The 25286-nt window shown below is 36.3% G+C and overlaps 2 protein-coding genes across 2 annotated transcripts in view; one reads left to right on the top strand and one right to left on the bottom strand.

Moving 5' to 3' along the window:
- The window catches only part of OSGEPL1 (O-sialoglycoprotein endopeptidase like 1), a 33425-nt gene extending 9712 nt beyond the window's left edge, over positions 1–23713 (top strand). The window contains exons 8-9 of the mRNA XM_058549420.1: positions 20954–21017; positions 22539–23713. The gene's annotated coding sequence lies outside the window, so the exon portion shown is untranslated. The remainder of the gene's footprint in view (positions 1–20953; positions 21018–22538) is intronic.
- ANKAR (ankyrin and armadillo repeat containing) overlaps positions 3119–25286 on the bottom strand; it is a 69996-nt gene continuing 47828 nt past the window's right edge. The window contains exons 15-22 of the mRNA XM_058549408.1: positions 23179–23285; positions 21337–21459; positions 18240–18398; positions 17419–17536; positions 15143–15252; positions 7401–7597; positions 4679–4725; positions 3119–3366 (exon numbers count right to left, since the gene is read on the bottom strand). Coding sequence (XP_058405391.1) covers positions 3119–3366; positions 4679–4725; positions 7401–7597; positions 15143–15252; positions 17419–17536; positions 18240–18398; positions 21337–21459; positions 23179–23285 — 1109 coding nt within the window. The remainder of the gene's footprint in view (positions 3367–4678; positions 4726–7400; positions 7598–15142; positions 15253–17418; positions 17537–18239; positions 18399–21336; positions 21460–23178; positions 23286–25286) is intronic.

The following is a 25286-nucleotide window of genomic DNA, read 5'->3' as shown; positions in this document are numbered from 1 at the left end:
GCAAATGAGCAAAAAAAAAAAAAAATCTAAGATTTTAAGAAATATGACATGCAAATAATCCCTCAAGTGTGTATTGTACTTGTTAGTTGACCACATATATTCATAAGCTTTATTTTGAAACTGTATTTAATCGATGAAAATATATGAGATGAAAAGGATTTTTTTTGATAATTTCCTTTGTTTCAAATTTCCTGCAAGTTTGAAACTTTGTACTGCAGGTATAATGACAGTTTATCACTTTTTTCTGCCTAGATTAAAGTAACTGAATGTACTGTCCTTTGAATATGAGGCCAGTGCTACTGACTGTTTAATGTCGTTTGAGAGATTTTACCAGTAGGAATTTATATTACATCATCCATACTGGACCAACTTGTTAACTTTCTAATCAGTGACTTGCTTTATTGAGAAACTAGGGAGTAAGGATAAAAATACAGAATGAAAAGATTTCTTATTTTAATCCTACTTTAAGGTGACCTCCCTTTTGGAAAATTCCATAAGTAATTCTTTTTTTTAGAATTTTAATCATAGAGTATTGCTTTATCATCATCCATTTTATCCTGGAAATAGAAAATATAATTTATTTGAGGGGCACATATGGAAACAGCCAATATTTATAAAGCTTTGCATTCTTTGATGTCGAAGTATAGGTGTGATAGAATTGGTTTGTAAATATCATTTAAAGAAACTATTTGTGAGCCAGCCCTGATGGCCTAGTGGTTAAAGTTCGGCACGCTCTGCTTCGGTGGCCCAGGTTCAGTTCCCAGTCGTGGAACCACACCACTCGGCTGTCAGTAGCCATGCTGTGGCAGAGGCTCACATAGAAGAACTAGAAGGACTTACAACTAGAATATACAACTACGTACTGGGGCTTTGGGGAGAAAAAAAAGAGAGGAAGGCTGGCAATAGATGTTAGCTCAGGGCAAATCCTTCCCAGGAAAAAAGAAAGATGATGAAGTGTTTATTAAAAAAAAACTATTTGTGCATTCATATTTTACATTTGTATCTATGTTCTGTATCATGTGAATCTGAATTCACAGAGAAGTGTAATTATTTCCTGTGGCTATTACCATCAGAGTGCATATAAACTATACAAGAAAATTGACCAAAATTTCTTCTTGCTATCAGAAGTGTTATAAAATAAGGATATCTATAAACTAAGTTCTTAAAGTTTCAGTTTCAAAATTGTTCCAGGTGCTACAAGCACACTTGTCAAAATTGAGTTCATGATATAAATAAGGGACCCTACAGATAAAGGAAATGAGCAGATTCTGTAAGCATTCTATATCTTTAGGCCTTTCAGTACGTAACCATAAGGAAGGAAGGAAGGAAGGGAAAAAAGAAAGAGAGAAAGATGGAAAGGAAGAGGAAGGAAGAAATGCTGAACTCTGTGTTAGCAAGCATATGTGCTTACTTTTTGTCAGGTAAGAGGCAGGCAATTTGCTGAAATCCTCTGCATCTTGAGGCCATTCTCATCTTATATATAATTTTAAAAACAAAAATAAAAATACAATGCAGGGTAATAAAAATAACCTTTACTAGGGGTGCTGTACTTTAGGAGAAATACTGTAAGTTTTAGGAGTGGTAGGATGGTCTGGCTAGGCCAAGATACTCAGGAAATGTCTATGTTATTGAATGCCAAGAAACCCTGATCCTCAACCCTGAAAATACTCTTAAAATACAGTCTTTAGCCATTTCAAAGTTTGCTGTCTGAAGGCCTTTTTTTGTGTCTACGAGGCTCAATATTTTCATTGATGTGAATTCTTACCCTTAACGGTACTGAATAAATGACACAGTTTCTTATCATTTGAATTATTTATCCCTTTCTAGTATAAAATATGCCGTTTCCCCCTGCAATTCCTATGTTTTAGTCCTTCCATCAGTTGTGACACAAAGCAATTAAGCTAATTTAGAATGGAATTGGAAAATTAAAGAGGTCTCATTGCACAGAGATTAAGAGCACAGACTTTGGACTCTGGTGCATAGAAAGGCCTAAGAACATGTAGCTACCATCTTCACTGTCATTATTCTTGTGTTAAAGCATGTTGTGGCGGGGGGCCCGCCCGGTGACATAGTGGGTAAGTTCGCACTGCTCTGCTTTGGCAGCCTGGGGTTCGAGGGTTTGGATCCCAGGCGTAGACATATGCACCACTCATCAAGCCATGCTGGTGTGGCGTCCCATATGTAAAATAGAGGAAGATGGGCACAGATGTTAGCTCAGGGCTAATCTTCCTCAGCAAAAAAAAAAAAAGAGGAAGACTGGCAATGGATGTTAGCTCAAGGCCAATCTTCCTCACCAAAAATAAATAAAGCATGTTGGGGAAAATAACTGCCAATTAATATATATGTTCAATGCAGCCCAGGTAGACTGTATGGAGACAATTGAGCAAAGTGGACAGAGAAAAAGGGGGGCTTTAAAGGACACAGTGAAGCCCAGCTTGCTTTTGTATCAAATGTATCTGCTGCTGTAAAATAGAAGCAGCAGACGTACATCAAAACTTGGACCTACTGGAAACAGTACTCTTGGGCAAAGACATCATGTGATTCTACACCACAAACAGTATCAACCTTCCCAGCTGCAAACCAAAGATAAGCTCTATGTTTCGAGAATGGTCAACACTGGTGGTCACATTTTTTAGCCATACTTTTGTACTTGAAGGGCAATGATTTCACATTTTTTTAAAATACGGTGTTTTAAAAGTATACATTTTGGGTTTTAGAAGCCTCATGCATTTGTAGTCTTTATCATTAAATATCTCAAGGTATTACAGTGAGTGTTAACGCATGGGCTACTTTGAGTCAGGCCTCTTTAGCCCAGCCTACCAATTTAAAAATGTTTCTAACACTTGATAAATATACTAATTATGCCCCTCGTATCAGTTGCTATATTTTAATAATTTTAAGTGCCGGCATTCTATTACAGAAAATTCTACTTATTTTTTTAAACCATAACTCTGACCTGATGTTAAATTCCAGTAGTCATGCTAAGGAAAATATGTTAAGTATCAATATCAAGAACTTCCATTCAAAAAGATTATTCAGTTACGTGTATTTTATCACAATTAAAAATAAAAAATTTAAGAAGATTGCTTAGGAATCCTTTCATTCTAAAATGCTTTTATTAGCCTTCTGCAGGCTCGGGATTAGCTTTCTGTACATGTTTCCCAAGTTGGCTCAAAAACACTATTCTTGGTCTTGATACTTTTATGAAATCTGATGAAATTGCAGATGAAAAGGAAAAAATATTTTGAGAAACAGTGGTCTTTTCTGTTGTTTTGAAGAGCCCCATGAAGTTAGTTACAGGAGGTATTAAAGTCAAAGAATCTCTTGGTTGAATTTTAGGTTTTAATTTTCTTCGGTGCTCTTTTCCTGGAAATTAGAGAGCCACAATTAAATGTCTCTTTCTTAAGTGTAAGCTCTAGGTATAGTCTCATTATTTTCAGTTCTGTATAGTTCTATTTTCTTCACATCACTAAAACATACTAAGAGAACAGATTAGTAGGTTCCGGACTTTTAGATGTCAGAGTGCAAAAATTTGTGGGGACTAATATATGGTCTCCAACTTTTTATTATGCCATGTTGGCGCTAATACAAGAACAAATGCCAACTACTTGAAACATCATTTTGTAAAAGAAGAGATATTTTAACGCCAAAAGAAAGTGTCAAAGGCATTATCCCCAAATGACAGACTTTACACGGAATAAAATTAACTTTATCAGAAAGTTGCTACATTGCCCTTATTTTTTCTTAGGTTACCACAAACCTGTGAAAACTTCATCAGACCATTACTGGTACACAGATTGTTGTTTAGAAACCAATATTAAAGTGAAGAAAGAATGGCACTGGCTTTATTCTTTTGTATGAATTACTCTTACAGTAAAGAAGCTATACCAAAAAACAGACATTCTTCTACCCATGTATTCAGAAATCTAGCCTCCCATACATGCCTGGCTTCCTTCAGATACTCCCTGAATAAAGTTCTTTCCTCTCCTTTTTTTCTCTCTCCCTATTTTCTCTCTTTCCATTTGTGAGTCTAGCAAACTGATCTTGACTTCTGAATGGTTCTATCCTTGCTTTTGACTACAGGACAATATACCAAAGTAATACTGATTTTAGTCCTACACTAACCATACGTGAACAACCACTAATTATATACATGAAACAAAAAGTAATTTATTTTCCCTATTACATGTCTAATAGGAATTGATGGGTAACATTATAAGATCTAGATTCTGATCTTGCAGGCCTAGGCCACCCAACCATCATCTACCAACTATGTATAAACTGTACAGAGTATCAATGGAAAAAATGTGGTCTCTGCCCTGAGAACTTATAGTAAAGTTGTACATGAAACAGAACAATAGAAAGATCACAATTTAAGTCATACTTACCTGTTGTTTCAATAATGACTTATTTCTATGCATGGCTTGTGAGAAAACACAAAGTTAGAAGAGATTTCTGTCAAGTGATGTTAGTAGGGAAGGCCTTAAAAGAATTGATTAACATGGGCTTGTAAATGCGGATATTTTAGGTATACAGAATTACAAAAGCAAAAGTTCACAGGTAAACTTTTTTTTTGGTAACCTCTATGTTTTGGATTTTTAGAAATGGAACACAGAACTAATAAATGTCAGGGCTAGAAGGTACCTCAGAGTTCAGAGATAAAAGAAAAATTAGTTACCTTTTTTAAAGACAGGAGTTATGGATGGCCCTCCATTTTTCTCTAGACTAAAACGAAAACATTTTTATTACAAAAACTAGATATATATAAGAGACTTAGTATACCCAGGTACCATGTTCAATGCCTAAACTTAATTTGTACATGTTACCTGTACTAACTATGCATGTTACCTGTAGGTATTTTATATTCAGTCACTCATTTACTCACTTATTACTCAGAACATTTGGAACATTAAATCTGCTTGAAGTGATCAGGGAAAGCTTCAGGGAAGAAGGACACTTCAACTGGGTTTTGAAGAAAATAGGTCTTCAAATGGATGGGGGGGAGGGTATTTCACACAGAGGGAATAGGATATGAAAAATTACACTACTATAAAACAGCATGGCATGTTCAGAGGGCACTAAGTAGTCTGGTGTTAGAATTAAAGGTATCTGGAGACATGACGGAAGATAAGGTTGGAGAATAAAGATCAGGTCATTTTATGTATTAAGAATACGAGAAAATTTAAACTTTATTTTCAAAGCAGTGGGATACCAATGAACTGTTTCAAGCCAAAGAATAACAAGGTGTACCTAAGTTAATATAGTGTGTGTGTCTTTAAAAGACAGTATTTATAAAAGAAGTATTATTTTCATCAACATCCTATACACGTAATGTATAAATACAGTATTAAAAAATTTCCGTGGTAATGAAACATAGGTCTTGATTAAAGTTAATATATTAAAGGTAGTTATCACAAATGTATTCCTGGTTAATTTGATGAGGAACATTTGCTGTTGACAGCTTTAATGTGGCTCAGGCTTCAATCTGTTCATATTGCCAACTTCATGGCTATAGGGTAACATGGATATAGGGTAAACTAGCCTAGTGTTAGGCTCAGATTACTTTTATTTTATGCAGAGTCAGTTAACACCAGTAAAATTATGTCTGTCTACATACTTCAAAATTTGCACATTCAAGGACTCTTCTAATCTGCCATTCTTGGGGCTGAATGGGGGCATGGGAATAGAGAAGTGGTATATACTCCAAAAAAAATGCTGTTATGATCCCAACCACAGTCAATATACTTTCTGTTTCCAGTAATGGTATCAAGGAATATTTTGTGGAAGGATATGGTTATCCATCCCAAAGGTTCCAAACTTGTCTTAATAATCTTTTAGTGCGTTTCCCGTGGTTTCATTTAAACCAAACTCCTTCACAAGACTGTTATGACAATTAAAGGGAATAGTCCATATAATGCTCTGAAGAAAGTGCATAGCACTATTAGTTATGGGAGTAATTGTTATTTGCTTACCAGTTCCACCTCACTTGGTAACCATCCTTATAAGTTTACAGACCACTGGTCACTGCTTATAATCCTGAAAGTTGAGTGTTCACAACTCCAGGGGGTGTCATTCACTTCACAGTCATTGTACGTTTGTATAGTTAACTACAGCCATTTTCCAGCACATGGCAGTAAAGTGTCTTGAGGAACGGGCACCTTTTTCTAATTCCCGAAAAGTTGCCATATGGGCTAGCTATGGGAGTGACTGTGTAAAATAATAGTTCCATTATTTACCCTAAATTAATTTTTTGAACCAGTAAATATTATTTTTTTAACATTGTCAATTATAGCAATTATAATTTAGATTTCCCTGGCTTATTATATAAAATTAGGTAATCTGGGGCTGGCCCAGTGGCATAGTGGTTAAGTTCACACAGTTCGCTTTGGCGGCCCAGGGTTCGCCGGTTCGGATCCTGGGCGCAGACCTACTCACCGCTAATGAAGCCATGCTGAGGTGGTGTCCCACATAGAAGAACTAGAACAACCTACAACTAGGATATACAACTACATACTGGGGCTTTGGGGAGAAAAAAGTAAAAGAGGAAGATTGGCAACAGATGTTAGCTCAGGGCCAATATTCCTCAAAAAAAAAAAAAATTAGGTAATCAGTCTTGGGTTTTCAGGTTTTCAAAGAATTAAAATTAAAGTGACTCTGAAGATGTACTCATTTTTCTCTATACTTAAAAGTGATTTATAGAAGCATGATACACTATTGTATCTTATTCTCTTCTGTTATCATAGAGTTAATAATATATCTTGAGTAGTTCTGTTTTCCTATATATAAATAGCACTATTTGTTGCAAAAACTTGTAATTCAGTTACATCTATGGAAGAAGAGAAAATATGCCCATTGTAAGGAGACTCTCTCCTCTCTTTTTTCAGAAACTTAAGTTCATGATGAAACTACAACACTGAATAAATGCCTGGCAAACTTTGCCATAACTCCAGCCACTGGGTCTGATTTAGCCATTTCCCTCCTGGGAGTTTGGCCTAGCTTTGGATCAAGTCCAAAAGTCCTATTTGATGCCAGAGTTATGGTGCTGTTCCTGGTTGGCTCAGAAATCTCAAATGTACCTCAGTCTACACCAGAATGGCTTCCTGGATCAGACTTGGAGGCAACTGGTCTCCCAAAAACTTTTCTGAAATATGAATAATCCTAGCCAGACAGGATCCTCAAGATCTGGTTGTATTCTTGTCTGCACTCACAATTCTGTTGCTGAGTTGGAATTAAAACAGGCTTTGGCAATGGACATTTAGAATTAAGTTTATCCTTTGGTATAGAAGGCATATATTCATGTCATATCAAGGATAGTTCCCCTTGTTTATCTTCCTTAAACTTCCTTAAAAGTTCCTCTATCAATAATTTCACTACTGCAACTTCAAATATAGGCACAATACCTTAAAGAAGGAAGTCCCACTCTTTGTTGCATTTGAAATTCCTTTAAAAATGCTGGGTTAATACTTGCATCTCTGCTGATATTGTTTGTTATACGAAGGAACTGATTAGGCTTATTCCTGCATTCCTTTAATAGGATGCGGAAAGCATTTGCATTGTAAGTTAAGTAGCCAAGAGCACAGGAGCAAGCTGTGCGAACCTAAATGAAGAAGAAACAATTCCTCCTTAACCACTGAGAGTTGTTCTTAAAATATCTAGCCCAGTGCTCTCATTAGATATTTCATAGGAAAGTCTCTGTAGCTATGTATAGCAGATATGTATGTCAACCGATGGCAGTCTATAGATGGAAACTAATAGCCATATTTTTAGAGAGGGCTGTCAACTGCCACTGATTCCTAGTAGTTGTTCTCAGTCCTGACTGCCTTTCAGAATCGCCAGGAGTTTAAAAAAAAAGCTCACCAACTGAATCAGATTCTCTTGGGGGTAGAATCTGGGCATTTGTATTGTTTTTTAAGTGTCACAGGTGATTTTAATGTTCAGCTAGCATGAACCATTGAGCTTGAACTATGACAGTGGGTCTCAGTCTTGATTGTGCATTGGAATCACCTGGAAAGCTATGAAAATTACTCATGCCTGGGTTCCACCCCTAGAAACTCTATTTTGGGGTGCAGCCTGGACATTGGGATTTTTCAGAATGGCTCAAGTGAGTGTAATAAGAAACTAGGTAAGAGACTGTAAGATAAAAATAAGTTAAAAATAAGCCTCTCAGGAGTGACGTCAGCATCATGGCGGAGTGAGCTTTCCCGTGAACTCTTCCCCCGACAAGATACAACAAAAGGAACAGTCACAGACCAGCAACGGAATCCCAGACAGTGAAAAGCTAGAGCGGAAAGATCCACACTGCCGCACATCTGAGAGCGGAACGTTCTGGGCCCCCGGAGGAAGTGGCGAGAGAGGACTCAAAAGAGCCACAGGGCTACCATCAACATCTGAGCACCCCAGAGAGCGGATAAAGAGGGTCAAAGGAGAAGCCTCCCACGTCAGGGACCCAGAGGGCAAAAGAGAGAGCTCCCCCCTCCCCGCAAACCAGACCATGCAGCTCAACCGACCAGACCAGACCTAGCGATCTGCGGCAGACCAGACCGAGAGATCCGCGACAGACCAGACCAAGCGATCCGCGGCAGACCTGATCAAACGACCGGACCTGTGGATCGCAGCGGGAAAAAAAAAAACAAAAAACAAAACTGCGGATCGCAGCAGAAAAACCGGGGCAGAGCGCAGGGGCCTTAGACTACACAGCCCTTTACCACCAGACAGTGGCGGCAGGTGGAAATTGCAACCAGAGATTTCCAGGATGAGGAAAAACAAAACCAACACAGGAACCACAATGCAAAAATATATGAAATCACCAGACCAGAAACAAAATGACAAGCACCCAGAAACCAACCCCGAAGACACAGAAATCCATAATCTAAATGACAGAGATTTCAAAATAGCTATCATAAAAACACTCAACGAAATACGAGACAACACAGACAAACAATTCAATGAGATTAGGAGTTTCTTCACAAAAGAGATTGAAATCATAAAGAAAAACCAGTCGGTGCTGATGGAGATGAAGAACACAATGGAGGAGATAAAGGAGAATCTGGAATCTTTAAAGAACAGAGCTGACAATATGGAGGAAAGAATTAGCACTTTAGAGGATAGGAATACAGATATACTCCAGATGGAAGAGGAGAGAGAACTAAGACTAAAAAGAAATGAAGAAAGACTCCGAGAAATATCTGACTCTATTAGAAAATGTAACATAAGAATTATAGGTATTCCTGAGGGAGAAGAGAGGGAAAGAGGAACACAGAGCCTATTCAAGGAAATAATAGCTGAGAATTTCCCAAATCTGGGGAAGGAGCAGGAAATATCAGTAAGCGAAGCCAACAGGACACCTATATATATTAACAGACAAAGGCCTTCACCACGACACCTAGTGGTAAGGCTAGCCAGGATCAATATTAAGAAACAATATTAAGGGCAGCTAGACAAAAACAAAAAATGTACAAAGGAACTCCCATCAGGCTCTCAGCGGATTTCTCAACAGAAACTTTACAGGCTAGAAGAGACTGGAATGATATATTCAAAATACTGAAAGACAAAAACTTTCAGCCAAGAATACTCTATCCAGCAAAAATATCCTTCAAATATGATGGAGAAATAGTAACTCTCCCAGATAAACAAAAGCTAAGGGAGTTCATGGCCACGAGACCCCCACTACAAGAAATACTCAAGAAGGCCCTCAGGCCTGAAAAAAAGAAGAGAAAGGGAACAGAAAGCTTGGAGCAAGGAGAAAAGTAGGTAGACAAACTCAGAAAAATAGTAGATCTTTACCGGAATAGGTTAGCAACCACTTAAATACTAAATTCAAAGATCAAAGGAAGAAACTCACCAAAAATAAATTTAACCTCATCACTGTAAACACGCAGCCACAACACAAGATAGAATAAGGTATAACAAGAATGACTTAGAAGGGGGAGAGGAAAGTGATTGAATTGACTTAGTATAAGGAAATAGGAGGCCATCGGATAACGGACTATCTCATACACAATATTTTTTGCCCAAACCTCAAGGTAACCACTAAACAAATAATCAAAACCACATATGATAAACAAAGAGAAAACTAGAAGAGTCATAAGACAGAACAACCAAACTGAATTGGCAGTCTGAAACAAATGGGACAAGAAACAAAGGAAATGCAAAAGAACCAGAAAGTAAGTGACAAAACAGCAACATTAAGCCCTCATATATCAATAATTACCCTAAATGTAAATGGATTGAACTCTCCAATCAAAAGATACAGAGTGGCAGGATGGATTAAAAAGCAAGACCTAACAATATGCTGCCTTCAAGAAACACATCTTAGCACTAAAGATAAGCACAGGCTCAGAGTGAGAGGATGGAAGACAATACTCCAAGCTAATGGCAAACAAAAGAAAGCAGGTGTTGCCATACTCATATCAGACAAAGTAGACTTCAAGATAAAACAGGTTAAGAAAGACAAAGAAGGGAAATATATAATGATAAAAGGGACACTCCATCAAGAAGACATATCATTTATAAATATATATGCACCCAACATAGGAGCACCAATGTACATAAAGCAACTATTAACAAATCTAAAAGGAGACATCAACAACAACACAATAATAGTAGGGGATCTTAACACCCCACTTACAACAATGGAATGATCATCCAGACAAAAAGTCAATAAAGAAATAGTAGACTTAAATGAAAAACTGGACGAGATGGACCTAGTAGACATATACAGAGCACTCCATCCAAAAACAGCTGACTACACATTCTTCTCAAGCACGCATGGAACATTCTCTAGGATAGACCATATGTTGGGAAACAAAGCAAGCCTCAATAAATTTAAGAAGATTGAAATCATAACAAGCATCGTTTCAGACCATAAGGCTATGAAACTGGAAATGAACCATGAAAAAAAAACTGGGAAAGTGACAAAAATGTGGAGATTAAACAACATGCTACTGAACAACCAATGGATCATTGATGAAGTTAAAGGAGAAATCAAAAACTATCTGGAAACAAACGAAAATGATAATATGCCATATCAAACCATATGGGATGCAGCAAAAGCGGTCCTGAGAGGGAAACTCATAGCGATACAAGCCCACCTTAACAAACAAGAAAAAGCCCAAATAGGCCACCTTAAATTACACCTAACAGAACTAGAAAAAGAAGAACAAACAAAGCCCAAAGCCAGCAGAAGGAGAGAAATAATAAAAATCAGAGCAGAAATACATGAAATTGAGACCAAAAAAACAGTAGAAAGGATTAATGAAACAAAGAGTTGGTTCTTCGAGAAGATAAACAAAATAGACAAACCCTTAGCCAGGCTTACTAAGAAAAAAAGAGAAAAGGCTCAAGTAAATAAAATTAGAAATGAAAGAGGAGAAATTACAATGGATACCTCAGAAATACAGAGGATTATAAGAGAATACTATGAGAAATTATATGCCAACCAATTGGACAATCTAGAAGAAATGAATAAATTCTTAGACTTATACAACCTCCCAAAATTGAACCAAGAAGAAATGGAGAATCTGAATAGACCAATCACAAGTAAAGAGATTGAAATAGTAATCAAAAACCTCCCAAAAAATAAAAGTCCAGGACCAGATGGCTTCTCCAGTGAATTTTACCAAACATTCAAAGAAGATTTAATACCCATCCTTCTCAAACTCTTCCAGAAAATAGAGGAAGATGGAACACTTCCTAAATCATTCTACAAGGCCAACATCACCCTGATACCAAAACCAGACAAAGACAATACAAAGAAAGAAAATTACAGGCCAATATCGCTGATGAACATTGATGCAAAAATCCTCAACAAAATATTGGCAAACCGAATACAACATACATTAAAAAGATCATACACCATGGTCAAGTGGGATTTATACCAGGAACGCAGGGATGGTTCAACATCCGCAAATCAATCAACGTGATACATCACATCAACAAAACAAAGAATAAAAACCACACAATCATCTCAGTAGACGCAGAGAAGGCATTTGACAAGATACAACATCCATTTATGATAAAAACTCTCAATAAAATGGGAATAGAAGGAAAGTACCTCAACATAATAAAGGCCATATATGACAAACCCACAGCCAACATCATACTCAACGGGGAAAGACTGAAAGCCATTCCTCTGAGAACAGGAACGAGGCAGGGCTGCCCACTCTCACCACTCCTGTTCAACATAGTACTGGAGGTTTTGGCCAGAGCAATCAGGCAAGAAAAAGGAATAAAAGGAATCCAAATAGGTAACGAAGAAGTGAAACTCTCACTATTTGCAGATGACATGATTGTATATATAGAAAACCCTAAAGAATCTGTTGGAAAACTATTAGAAACAATCAACAACTACAGCAAAGTTGCAGGGTACAAAATCAATCTACAAAAATCAGTTGCATTTCTGTATGCTAATAATGAACTAACAGAAAGAGAGCTCAAAAAGATAATACCATTTACAATTGCATCAAAAAGAATAAAATACCTAGGAATAAATCTTACCAAGGAGGTGAAGGACCTATACAATGAGAACTACAAGACATTATTGAAAGAAACGCATGATGACATAAAGAAATGGGACAATATCCCATGCACATGGATTGGAAGAATAAACATAGTTAAAATGTCTATATTACCTAAAGTAATCTACATATTCAATGCAATCCCAATCAGAATCCCAATGACATTCTTCACAGAAATAGAAAAAAGAATACTAAAATTTATATGGGGCAACAAACGACCCCGAATAGGTAATGAAATCCTAAGAAAAAAGCACAAAGCAGGAGGCATCACAATCCTTGACTTCAAAACATACTACAAAGCAATAGTAATCAAAACAGCATGGTACTGGTAAAAAAACAGACACATAGATCAATGGAACAGAATTGAAAGCCCAGAAATAAAACCACACATATACGGACAGCTAATTTTCGACAAAGGTGCTAAGAACATGCAATGGAGAAAGGAAAGTCTCTTCAATAAATGGTGTTGGGAAAACTGGACAGCCACATGCAAAAGAATGAAAGTGGACCATGTGCTATCACCATTCACAAAAATTAACTCAAAATGGATCAAAGACCTGAAGGTGAGACCTGAAACTATAAAACTCATAGAAGAAAATATAGGCAACACACTATTTGACATTGGTTTTAAAGGAATCTTTTTGGATGACATGCCTACCCAGACTAGGGAAACTAAAGAAAAAATAAACAAGTGGGACTTTATCAGATTAAAGAGCTTTTATAAGACAAATGAAACCAGAATCAAGATGAACAGACAGCCAACCAGCTGGGAGAGAATATTTGCAAAACATACATCTGACAAGGGGTTGATCTCCATAATATATAAAGAACTCACACAACTGAACAACAAAAAAACAAACAACTGGATCAAAAAATGGGCAGAGGAAATGAACAGACACTTCTCCAAGGAAGATATACAGATGGCCAATAGGCACATGAAAAGATGCTCAACGTCATTAATCATCAGGGAAATGCAAATCAAAACAACACTAAGATACCACCTCATGCCCGTTAGAATGGCTATAATCACACCAAGACAAAAAACAACAAATGTTGGAGAGGACGTGGAGAAACAGGAACCCTCATACACAGCTGGTGGGAATGCAAATTGGTGCAGCCTCTATGGAAAACAGTATGGAGATTCCTCAAAGAATTAAAAATAGAGATGCCCTATGATCCAGCCATCCCACTACTGGGAATCTATCCAACGCACCTGAAATCAACAATCCAAAGAGGCTTATGCACCCCTATGTTCATTGCAGCATTATTCACCATAGCCAAGAAGTGGAAGCAGCCTAAGTGTCCCTCAACTGACGAGTGGATTAAGAAAATGTGGTATATATACACAATGGAATACTACTCAGCCATAAAAAAAGACAAAATCGTCCCATTTGCTACAACATGGATGGGCCTGGAGCGTATTATGTTAAGTGAAATAAGCCAGAAAGAGAAAGACAAACACTGTATGATCTCACTCATATGTGGAATATAAACCAACACATGGACAGAGAAAACTGGACTGTGGTTACCAGGGGCAGTGGGGGGTGGGGGGTGGGGGGTGGGCACAAGGGGTGAAGGGAGTCATATATATGGTGATGGACAAACAAAAATGTACAACCCAAAATTTCACAATGTTAGAAACCATTAAAACATCAATTAAAAAAAAAAAAAATAAGCCTCTCAGACTCAGGAAACCAACTCAATTTCCCACTGGCAAAAACAAAGAAACATACACAAGTATCAGGCCACAGGACTGCAGAAAAAGTAGTTCTTTCCTTCTCTGAAGGAAATACCCTCTTCTTGTGACCCTGAAGTAATTAGGTTGTTCATATGATTAATTAAAGGATACTCCTGGGCAGTTCTTAGGAAAATCTGTTAGTGGTGGCATAAGAAATGTCATGGAATGAACATAAACCAGGCCCATGCCGGTGCCAGAGGGTTAACATATTGGTCTTTATACTGGCATCTGACTGCTGTATATGCCCATATATCTGCCATGCTTGAACAGTGGTTCTCAGTGTCTGGTCCCTGGACCAGCAGCTTTAGTTTCTGGGAACTTGTTAAAAATGCAAGAATTTTGGGCCTACAAAATTTGGGGCCTAACAGATCAGAAACTCGGGGAATGGCGCCCAGCAGTCTATGGTGTAACAGGTACTCCACGTGATTCCGGTGTACCCTAAATTAGAGGAACACTGCCTTAGACCTTGGGGAAAAGCATAGGGGAGCACTGAGAGGCAAACCTCTACTATGGCCAGCCTGGCCTTCACACAGCTGTCCAGTGGATTCCACTTTCATTCATTACAAATAATTATAGAAATGACTGAGTGAGATTACAAAAACTAACCAGTTTATATTTTATAAATATTTTAATTACAAATTTCTGTATCATCAACGTACTTATTTGTAGATTGAATCTTCAATATTGAAGTTAAAACAAATGTGCACATTTTGTGGATACCAGAATTGTGGATGGCAGACGTAGTACAAGAAAAATCATCTAATTTTGAGTTAGTCACATGAACTATTACATAACACAGTTAACCTCTGGAGAAATTAGCCCACAGAAGTGAGAGAAAGGCAAGTTATATTTTTAGAATATTCAATTTTAGAATTACTTTTGTTTTTACCTCTTCTCTTCCTGAGTACAAATGATAGCAGAGCCGTTGGATTGTCCCTAATGTAGTAAATGCTTCTGAAATACCAGCTCTAGAATGAGCCAGGCTAGCTATTAAATTCCCTAAAAATTAAACAAGAAAAAATACTTGTGTTATTTGATATAAACTGATATACTGTTTTATTTATTTGCACATTAAAAGGTTTAAAAAGGTATTAAAAAGGTTTGAGTCACAAGACATCTCTGTTAATGAAGTGCTGAGAAAAACATATATATGGTAAATGTAGAATAAACTTACCCCAAAATTATGGTTTGGTTTTCTGTCACAAATAATAAAAGTTAAATAGGTTTATTTAAGAGTGGGGAATTGTGAAAATCAGAAGGTTTCTTTCCCCTGGCTTCAGAATATATTTTGTTTTGCGGTTTTAGGGGTTTTATGACTATGAATATAATGATTGAACTACCGTGAGAAAATTTAATGTGTCCTTTTTGCAGTTCAAATGGCTTTCAGTTAAGAAGATCTTAATGGTATTTTTAAATCAAGAAATGTATTGCTTTTTGAAGTTTAAAATTATTGAAGTTCTTGCCATAAAAAGAAATGTTTTGGGATTGAAAATAATAAAGTGATCCAGTAATTAAGTAAATGTGCAGCTGCCAACTTAAAACTGTTTCATTCGCATTCATGTTTTATTTTTAGAGCTTTTATGTGATATTCTTTTACAATATTATTGCTGTATTGGAATAAGTGTAACACAGACTTTAAGATAAATGTATTTTTATATTTGTGAGTGGATACTTTATTGAGGTATTAACTGGGTTTTTGTTCTCCTTGTATTTTTTTCTGCTCTTCATTATAAGCCCAGAAGGCCTTTGTATTTATTGCCTCAGGTTGGGGAGGTCTGGGTAGTATGACCTAGAGCAAAAATTATCTCAAGATAACCTTTCAGGCTTATATTTTTCAAAAGTCTGAGTTTATAGAAGGCATTATGCTAGGGGGAAGGGACAGAGGTGTCTTTAAAGATGGGGAGTAAGGAATGGGGAACAAATGGAGGAGGGCAGAGAATCTAAGACTAGGAAGGAGATAGCAGGAACAGGTGCTTTGAGTGGGAATGGCTAAGTGGTACACAGGAAAACTGGACACTTGGCAACAGAAATCCTAGTCTCTGCAAAACTTCTGTGTTTTTGGAGCCTCTTCGGGGAACCACGTCAACTTGGACGTTGAGCACATAATTTATTTTACATTATACCTGAGGCCTGAATAGCCTGCTTTGCTTGAGATACCCCGGACATGCATAGGACTCCGATGGTGGAGTGCAGAGAAAGTCTAGTAATTTTTGAGATTCAATTCCTACCAGCCTGGAGAAATTAATATTTGAAAGCTAGTATAATATGGCATTTCTTGCACACAAGAGTTTGTGGAATAAAATTTTAACCCACTACAATTGTTTTCGGAGTCAGAATTACTATCACATTGAATTAAGAATGTCTAGATAAAAATATAGGTAATAACTTCTTTTAAACATCTCTTTTTCCTAGCTAGTTTCCATCAGAAAGTTTTTGTTTGCTTGAATTTTCCTTTAATGCCATTTGCTTCAATTCCTTCCATTCCATTCCTTCAATTTCCTTTGCTGCCTTTAGTGATCCATTTCAGTTAAAAAACAAATACCTTATTTATTTATTTTTTGGTATTAGTCACTCCATGTGGCTGTCATTTTGATACTGTTTTATGTTGCTCTGAGAGTGATATATCAAGTTAGTTAACTTACTGATCATCTGGAGAGTCAGGTCTGGAGTAGATATAGTTACGTAATTAGCATTAACTGTGTCAAGAACTCTGTTGGGCCATTTTGATTTGCTATATTATGTAGCAACGCGGAGAACTCTTAAATATTAGCAAAATGTGCGCAATTGGTCGAAAGGAAACCAGACAGAGCTATATCAGTATAAATCTGCCACTGCTATTATAAATCAGTGTGTAAATTTTGTTGTTGGTAGCTCATAGTTGAATTTTCATTATATTCTGGAAAAAATAATTAGAGGTTCAAAAAAGTAATTAGGAAATCAAAAAGGCCGTGTTCAGAGTTAACTCTGCTCCTATTCAGGGTGCAGAGTAGACTTCCATTGTTCCATGTAGACTTACTGTGGAGTTCCATGTAGGCTTACATGAGTTCATTCTTCAAACCGTGTGACAGAGTATCAGGCTTACTATTTTATTATTGCTCAGATTACAAAAAAATTATTTTGGAAATAGTTTTATGTGGATACAATTAGCTTCTACTTATTTCTTACCTGTCAAGACAATAGTAGCGGAATTAACTGAATACAGACTGTCAACTAAAATAGTAACGCCTCTTGCAGACAAAGTAATATGGTCCACATCTATAATGACTTTAGCTAATATAATAATCTAAAAACAAAAAAGAAGCATAGAATCATTTAATATTTTCTTAATAGTTTCTCTTATTAAGCTTTTATGTTTTTTTGGGTACGTCTAAGGAAAGTAGGAGGGGTAATGTGGTAAGATTCAACAAAAGAGAAGCCGGTGGCAGGGGAAGAGTGAGTACTTGTCCCTGACTGGTCATTGCAGTGACCGTAGTAGGCCATATTATTCTTTCCACAATGTTTACAACTTGAGGTATGGATTCATAGTAAATACTTCTCCTAAAGGTCATATGCTAGAAAAAGAAGAGAGAGAATAAGACTAAGAAAAACCCAGATACATATAGTTGTCACAGGTTGAATAATCAGTGTGATCAGCTAAAGATTTGCAGTTGGAAAACTTGTCTTGGACACTACCATGTTTCTCTACCTATTTCCTTGTAGATGGGGGGATGAAAATACCACTATCGCCTGTCAACCTGACAGGATTGTTATGAGCATCAGATGAGGTATAAAGGCAAAAGCATCTTGTAACTTGTAAAATTCTATATGAATGAAGAACTCTTCATAGATAATAGAGTTTGTATCAGGTGGAAGGGGCTGGTGTAAAAAATACCGTGAATTCTACAAATCAGTAAACATTTTTCCAGATCCAAAAATTTCTCTAATTTTCAAGTTTTCACTAAAAAGACATATTTATTGATTTGAAGTTTTAACCTCCAGTTTTATACCTGAAATGCTGCCACTGCCTTCTCAGTTTCAATTGTTGATTCAAGAAAAGGTTCAAAAATTGATATGGTCATTATTCCACTTTCCAATATTAAGAATTGTTGAAAGCGATTATTGAAGGCAAAAAGGGTTAATGCATAGCCTGCTCTTAAACAGATATCCTAGAAATAGAAGAAACATACATTATCTTTTTGGCCCTGGGCTAACATCCGTGTCCATCTTCCTCTACTTTACATGGGACACTGCCACAGCATGACTTGCCAAGTGGTATGTCGGTGCGTGCCCGGGATCCGAACCAGCAAACCCTGGGCCGCTGCAGTGGAGCGCGCACACTTAACCACTTGCGCCACCAGGCTGGCCCCAAACATGCATTATCTTTAACTTACTTCATTTATTATGTTACTTAAGGTAATAGGTTTTGAATTCTTGCCCATTAAAATATATTGCATTCTTATCTCTGAGAGTAAAATATGACATTTTCGATGAAAACAGATAATAAAGTTACCCCAGGATGTTACTGAACAGAGAAAACAGATAATTAGGTTGTGGTATCAGGAAGAAGAAAAGAGAAAAAATTGTAATTTTTAAAGGGAATGTTAGATTACTGATTATGCAAATGAATACCTAAATGGTAACAGGAAACTCCATAATTTCATTAACCTTCAACTTTTTTGTTTCAGCATATTTTTATTTTCATTTCAACATTTCAAAGTAGAGTTGATAAATGAAAACTTCCCTTGTATAGCATGCTATCAGTATGTTGCATCTTATGCATTGTGGGATGATTTCTATCATCTCTTAAAAGAAGTTCACATGCAAAATTCTACTGTACTATATTGTAAGGAGGAATGAAAGAAAAATGATTTACTTTTAAAAATCACATTTTAACATTCTGGGACTGGGCAAATAGAGCAAAAGCCAATTCTCCCTTAGAGTCAGTCACTTGCCAAAGATGGACAAATATGGTAGGTCTTCCAGAAAGATCCAAAAGATAGAATTATATCACTAAATCATATTTTGAATATTTTATTTGAACAGTATAGTACAGAGTGAGCGAGAATCATTAATCTTAGTGAGTTTTCTTCTGCCACTATTAATCATTATATAAAAATGCTATATGTACATACAGAAATATTTACAGATAAAATTATATGATGCCTGAGATTTGCTTCAAAAATAATATAAGGAGAGTGAGTGGGTATATAGATGAAATAAGGTTGGCCATGAGTTGATAATTGCTGACGCTGGGTGATGGGAATATTTAAATTCATTATGCTACTCTCTAATTCTATATATGTTTGAAATTTTCCATAATAAAATTATGTACACACAAAGTAGTCACCTGCGCATAGGAAAGAAGAAAGGTATTAGGTACAGTCAAAGGAATAGGGTCCAGAGAGTGAAGCAGATGGTAACAGGCTGGGAGGAAAAGGAGAATGATTGAATGTGGAATGGATAGTGGAAGAAAAGGGAGAAGAAGGGGTGTGTCTGAAGACTAGAGTAATGAGAGTCAAGTGTGGAAGGAACGGAGTAGAGAGGGAAGAAGGGTGGTTGGGAGAGTCCGTCAGACATGAATTCAGTCTCCTCACTATTGTTCCCCATGTTATTACAGCAGCACTTCTCCATCTTTTTGTGTACCACAGTAGAGTAAAATTCCATATTTGAAAAAAAGTAATGCAATGACTTCATTTCTCCTCTTATAACCCTCCTTTCTTCCTCCAGAATCTCCCAGAACTGAGAAAGACATAGTTGGTAATTTTCTTCCCTGATTGCTAAATGCACTGTAGACAACAAAAGCTCCTGAGTTTTTCTAGGGTTAGTGCTATTCAAAGCGTGGCCCGTGGATCAGTGACAGTCCACAAAATGGTTGACAGCACGATTACAGAAACTGAGAATCAGCGTTTAAAAGCAACAGCTCTTCTTTACAGTTAAATACCAATTAATAAATGTAGAAGGAAGAAGAAGGGAAATTTTTTAAAAATCGCCATTAGGCAAATGCCACAGTAATCATTGTTGCATCAGTGGATGCTAAAATTAGTGAGCAAAAGTATGATGCAAAACAGAATATTTGCATAATCTCAAAGTGTCTCACCTTAAGATACTTGTTAATTACAAAGAGAAGAAGAGTAACTTTACAGTGGAGAAATATGGCAGACACCACTTTAACCAAGTACCCAAAGTTAGCATTGCCAGTTATGAGACATATCAGCATCATGTACCCCTAGAAACGATGCACTGGGAGGGTAATTAAAGAAGACCACATCGATTCTGTGGTATTCTTGCCAAAATGCATGACCTCAATTTAATCATGAGAAAACATCAGATAACTGAAGATGAGGGACATTCTACAAAAAAACTAGCCTGGACTCATCAAAAATGTCAAAATCATGAAAAGACATGAAATCCTGAAAGACTAAGGACTGAGTTTCACAGACTGAAGGAGACTAAAGAGACATGACAACTAGATGCAATATGGGATTCTGGATTGGATTCTGGAACAGAAAAAGGACATCCGTGAGATAATGGGCAAAATTTAAATAAGGTCTGCAGATTAGTTAATGGTCTTGTATCCATGTTAATTTCCTGGTTGACATCCAAAAACGCTGGATGAATGATATGTCAGAACACTCTGTACTATTTTTACAAATTTTTGGAAAGTCTAAAATGATTTCAAAATTTAAAGTTTGGTTTTTTAAAATTTATCTTCCCATAACAGATTGCTGGGAAAAAGCTATTCCTTCATAACAAAGAGTTTGAGAAGCACCTCTCTAGAATATTGGGTAAGAAGCGGATGACTGAGGGTTGAAAGGTCATAAAATTTGGTTAAAGTTTTGATGCATCCAGGACAGAAGACATTTAGTTTTTGGCTCTTCACCAAGCATTAAAATTGCTACATTTCAAAGATGAAATGTGACAACTATGAAAAATATGGAACAGCATTATTCCATCATTACAAACTAACAACCTACCAAGGAGATTTTACATTTCTTAAGTAATACATTTAAATGTTGCCATGAAAAAGACTTGAAGATAATTTGAGGAAGTGGTCTAAACACCATTTTCTTCTAAATGAGCTCTAACATTTTGTAAAGGTATTACCTTATCTTGTGAGTGAAGAAGATAAAGGACATCAGCATACTTAAAGCCTTCATTTTCTTGTAATTCTTTCTGTAACAGATCATTCCTTAGGACAATGCATGCCAGAGAAAATGCCACTTCAACCTAAATATGTAGTTTTCACAAATTTAGTTTTCACTCATGGTTTATCAAAGGACATATTTTATTATACAAACATTTATATGGGATATACTAATTCAAAGATAGTATAAAATCCATTGTTTCCAAGTCTCTGACTAATATTTAGAGAGTGGCATTTACAACTTCTGGAGGAATGTCCCTTATAATTAACATCTGGGAAAATATCCTTCCTCTGTGTACCGGAACAACCACAAAGCTCCATAAGGGCACGGGGTGGGGGGAGGCACCCAGGGCCAGCAAGATGTGTGAGGAGGTATTATCTTAAGTGCATAGTTGTATCCCTTCCACATCTAAAGAGATTTTTTTTTAATTTCTTGTCATGGGTTAAGAAGCTGTTTTGAACAGCTTGTTAGCCACTGACAATTGAGTTGTAAGGCTTTAATGGGACACCTATCAATTTAAGCAAAGCATTGGGGAGTAGTACTGAAGAAGAGTTTTCCTCCTCTAGGTCTGGAGTCATTGAATGCACATTCAAGCCCTTTTGGAGAATGTACACGAGCCTTGTTTATTATTGGGAGGGACTCAGATAAGTTTTTTAAGTACTATGCTATGCATTTCTATGAAAAATGTTATGAATTTGAAAAGCATTACTGTTGCAAAAATATTTTGTTTACTATAGAATCTTATTTGAAGAAAAGTATTGAAATATATTTATGTTCTGTTTTAACAAGTTTAAGAACTCAGTGAAAATATACTGAAATATAGATGGATGCAAGTGAAGTAATCTGCTTTGCCATGAAAATGCACGTTTTAAAATAAAAATGTATTTTTCTGTGGCATTTTCCATAGTCTTATGAAATTTATTTGTACTTTGGAAGTCAGTGTAGTTTTTACGTATAATTCAAGCCAAAAATTGCTAGCATATGCTTCTTCCTTTTGCTTCCTTAATCAACTCCTATAATAAAATAATCTCTTTCATAGCTAGAAAAGCCACATAACTTATGACATCTTTTATGTAACAAACACATTCCTTAAAAGAAATAATGCTATGTTTACTTACATATTTTCCTCCCATGTTATTTCTATTTTCTCATTTCCGACAGAGCCCATATTAAATTCTGAAGAGAAAATGTATTTCTTGTTGTTATAATTTCCTGCCTGGCCAACTATAGATGTCCTGAATTTCCAAAGCCTTGGTAAGAGGATTTGAATAGATGTGAATGTCGTTTTATTAAAGACATTTCACTAGAAGTAAATGGAAGAGCGAATGACTCTTCAACAACTCACAGCAATTCTTCCTAATGTCCACCCTTGAGAAAACTGTTGCTGCCAGCCAGCACAGGCTGCTTGGCAGAAGGGAGGCTGTTGTAATGGTGTAGCACTGACGGATTCACTTACATTTGAGAAATTTTGCTACGTGAATCACATCCTCATTATCCCCACCCAATTTTAGCAACCAATATCTGGAAGAAATTCTGTGAATAATCAAATATCTGAGGAATAAAAGATGTGTGATAAGTAAGAACATAAGACTTTATTACTATATTTGAAGAAATCATATTTTAATAAAATTTACAATCTTTGTAGCAACTTTTTTGCTTAAAACTTCTAAGATTTTGTTTAAAATGTTAAATATTTTTTATACTTGTGAACTTGCATAAAGATACAAATTATTCTTAAAAAGTCATATTTCTGTTAATTTTTACTGCATCAGAAAAAAACCCCTTAAAACCTTACATATACCTTAATGTGAAGAGAAGGGTGATTTCTCAGTAGTTGAATAAGTACTGGAAAGGCATTTTCCTCTACAACAAGTTGTTGACTAATGGGATTGCTTGTATGGGCGACACCTATAAAAATCCACATGTTGATCAGGTAATATTTTTTTCCATCTTGGAAATGGTAAAGTCATTTTTGGTTGGTTTTTGGTTGATAAAGTGTCAAGCGTAATATGGTAAATTAGTAAATTACAAAAGGAAATGCTATATCAATATTATTTTACCTGAATTAATTTTTTCAAAGGCAAAGTGAATAAACATGGAAAATTTACTATTAGAAGTGTGGATGGTTTTCTAATAGTCTCAAAACAAAGAAATTAGAAATGCTAGACTATCAAGGAATAACAATATAATAGCTATCATTTATTGAAAAATTATTATGTGCAAGATACTTAAATTTATAGTTGCTGTTGTTTTCCATAAAAAGTTTATTTTTATAAAAGTGACTAGAGTAAATCACCTAGTTAAAATTTCTGGATTCCTTAAATACACATACTAAAAAGATAATCTTACTGTCTCTTTTTATAACATACTACTTTAAATTGCAGGCCTAATCTCAATGAAGAAACGTTAACTCATCTCTTTCTAGTGGACAAGTACGAACAATTTGAATTTTAATGTTTAATTCTGTTCTTTTGCCAATAAATGTCACAACACATGTACAGTGGGTTTATATACTTAAATGTAAGTACAAGATTGGGCCTCTCTATGAACAATGAAGAGAAGCCACCTACTTATGATCTGAGGAAGTTTGAAGAAACTGGGAGCAAAGAACACTTTTGTTTCCTTGTCCCCCCTCCCTTGCTGGCCACCTGAGGATGTACACAAACACTGATTACATGAATATTCTTCACTCAGCTGACAGGTATTGAATGCCTAATGCACCAGGCACTGAGGTAGGAAGCAGGGCTAAAAAGAGAAATTAGAATCTCTGCCCTCAAGTTTATATTCTTTAGGGGAAGCAACTATTTAAACACACAATTTCAAAACCATGCAATAAGTGCTTTAATAGAGGTATAGAAAAGTACAATTGAAGCACAGAGGAGGGATTGCTTACTTCAGAGTAGGTGGGGAAAAAGGGAGGTAGGGAGATTTCAAAGGGTGAAGGTGCTAGAGGTGGGTGACAAAAAAATGAGTGTTTTTTTTTTATAATTTTATTTATTTATTTTTTTCCCCCAAAGCCCCAGTAGATAGTTGTATGTCATAGTTGCACATCCTTCTAGTTGCTGTATGTGTGACGCGGCCTCAGCATGGCCAGAGAAGCGGTATGTCGGTGCGCGCCCGGGATCCGAACCCAGGCCGCCAGCAGCGGAGTGCGCACACTTAACCGCTAAGCCATGGGGCCGGCCCAAAATGAGTGTTTCTAATAATAATGATTATGATAATGATGGTGGTGGTGTTATAAGGAGAATACCCTCAAATCTTTGACTGAATCTTCACATGTTAGTAATGGGATGAAACTCCATTAAGTTGGGAAAAGAACCATGACAAGCAGTAGGCTGAACAATTCTCAGAGCTCACACAGGGCTAGAGGTGGTTTGTGTTCCTATTGGCCTTCTAATACAAGGGGCTATACAAGGGATTGAGTCCTGGGAAAGGTATCATCTTTTAGTAGAGATTTAGTGCCAGAGTAAAGGCTGCTCTAGATCTGTCCTACCAAAGCTCAAAAGCTAGCTGCAGAAGGATCAAACTGATCCCAAGTAGCATAACTCCATGTCAGAACAGAGCCTAACTCTCTCTCGAGGAAAATAAGATCCAGCATATGTAGAATTAAAACTCACAATGTCCAGCATTTCATCAAAACTTCTTATGCATGATTTTAAAATATGAAATACCTAAGATAAAATTGACAAAATATGTGCAAAAATTGCATATTAGAAACTGTAAAACATTGCTGAGAGATATTAAAGAAGACCTAAATAAATGGAGAGATATAACATGTTTATGGATTGGAAGACTTGATATTATTGGGATGTCTGTTCTCCCCAAATTTATTTATAGATTTCATGCAATTCCAGTCAAAATAACAGAAGATCGTTTTCAGAAATTGACAGGTTAATTTTAAAAATGATA

Source organism: Diceros bicornis, chromosome 10, assembly GCF_020826845.1.
Source record: "Diceros bicornis minor isolate mBicDic1 chromosome 10, mDicBic1.mat.cur, whole genome shotgun sequence".
Lineage (NCBI taxonomy): Eukaryota > Metazoa > Chordata > Mammalia > Perissodactyla > Rhinocerotidae > Diceros > Diceros bicornis.
The sequence above is the reverse complement of the archived record's forward strand: the minus strand, read 5'-3'. Positions and strand labels throughout refer to the sequence as shown.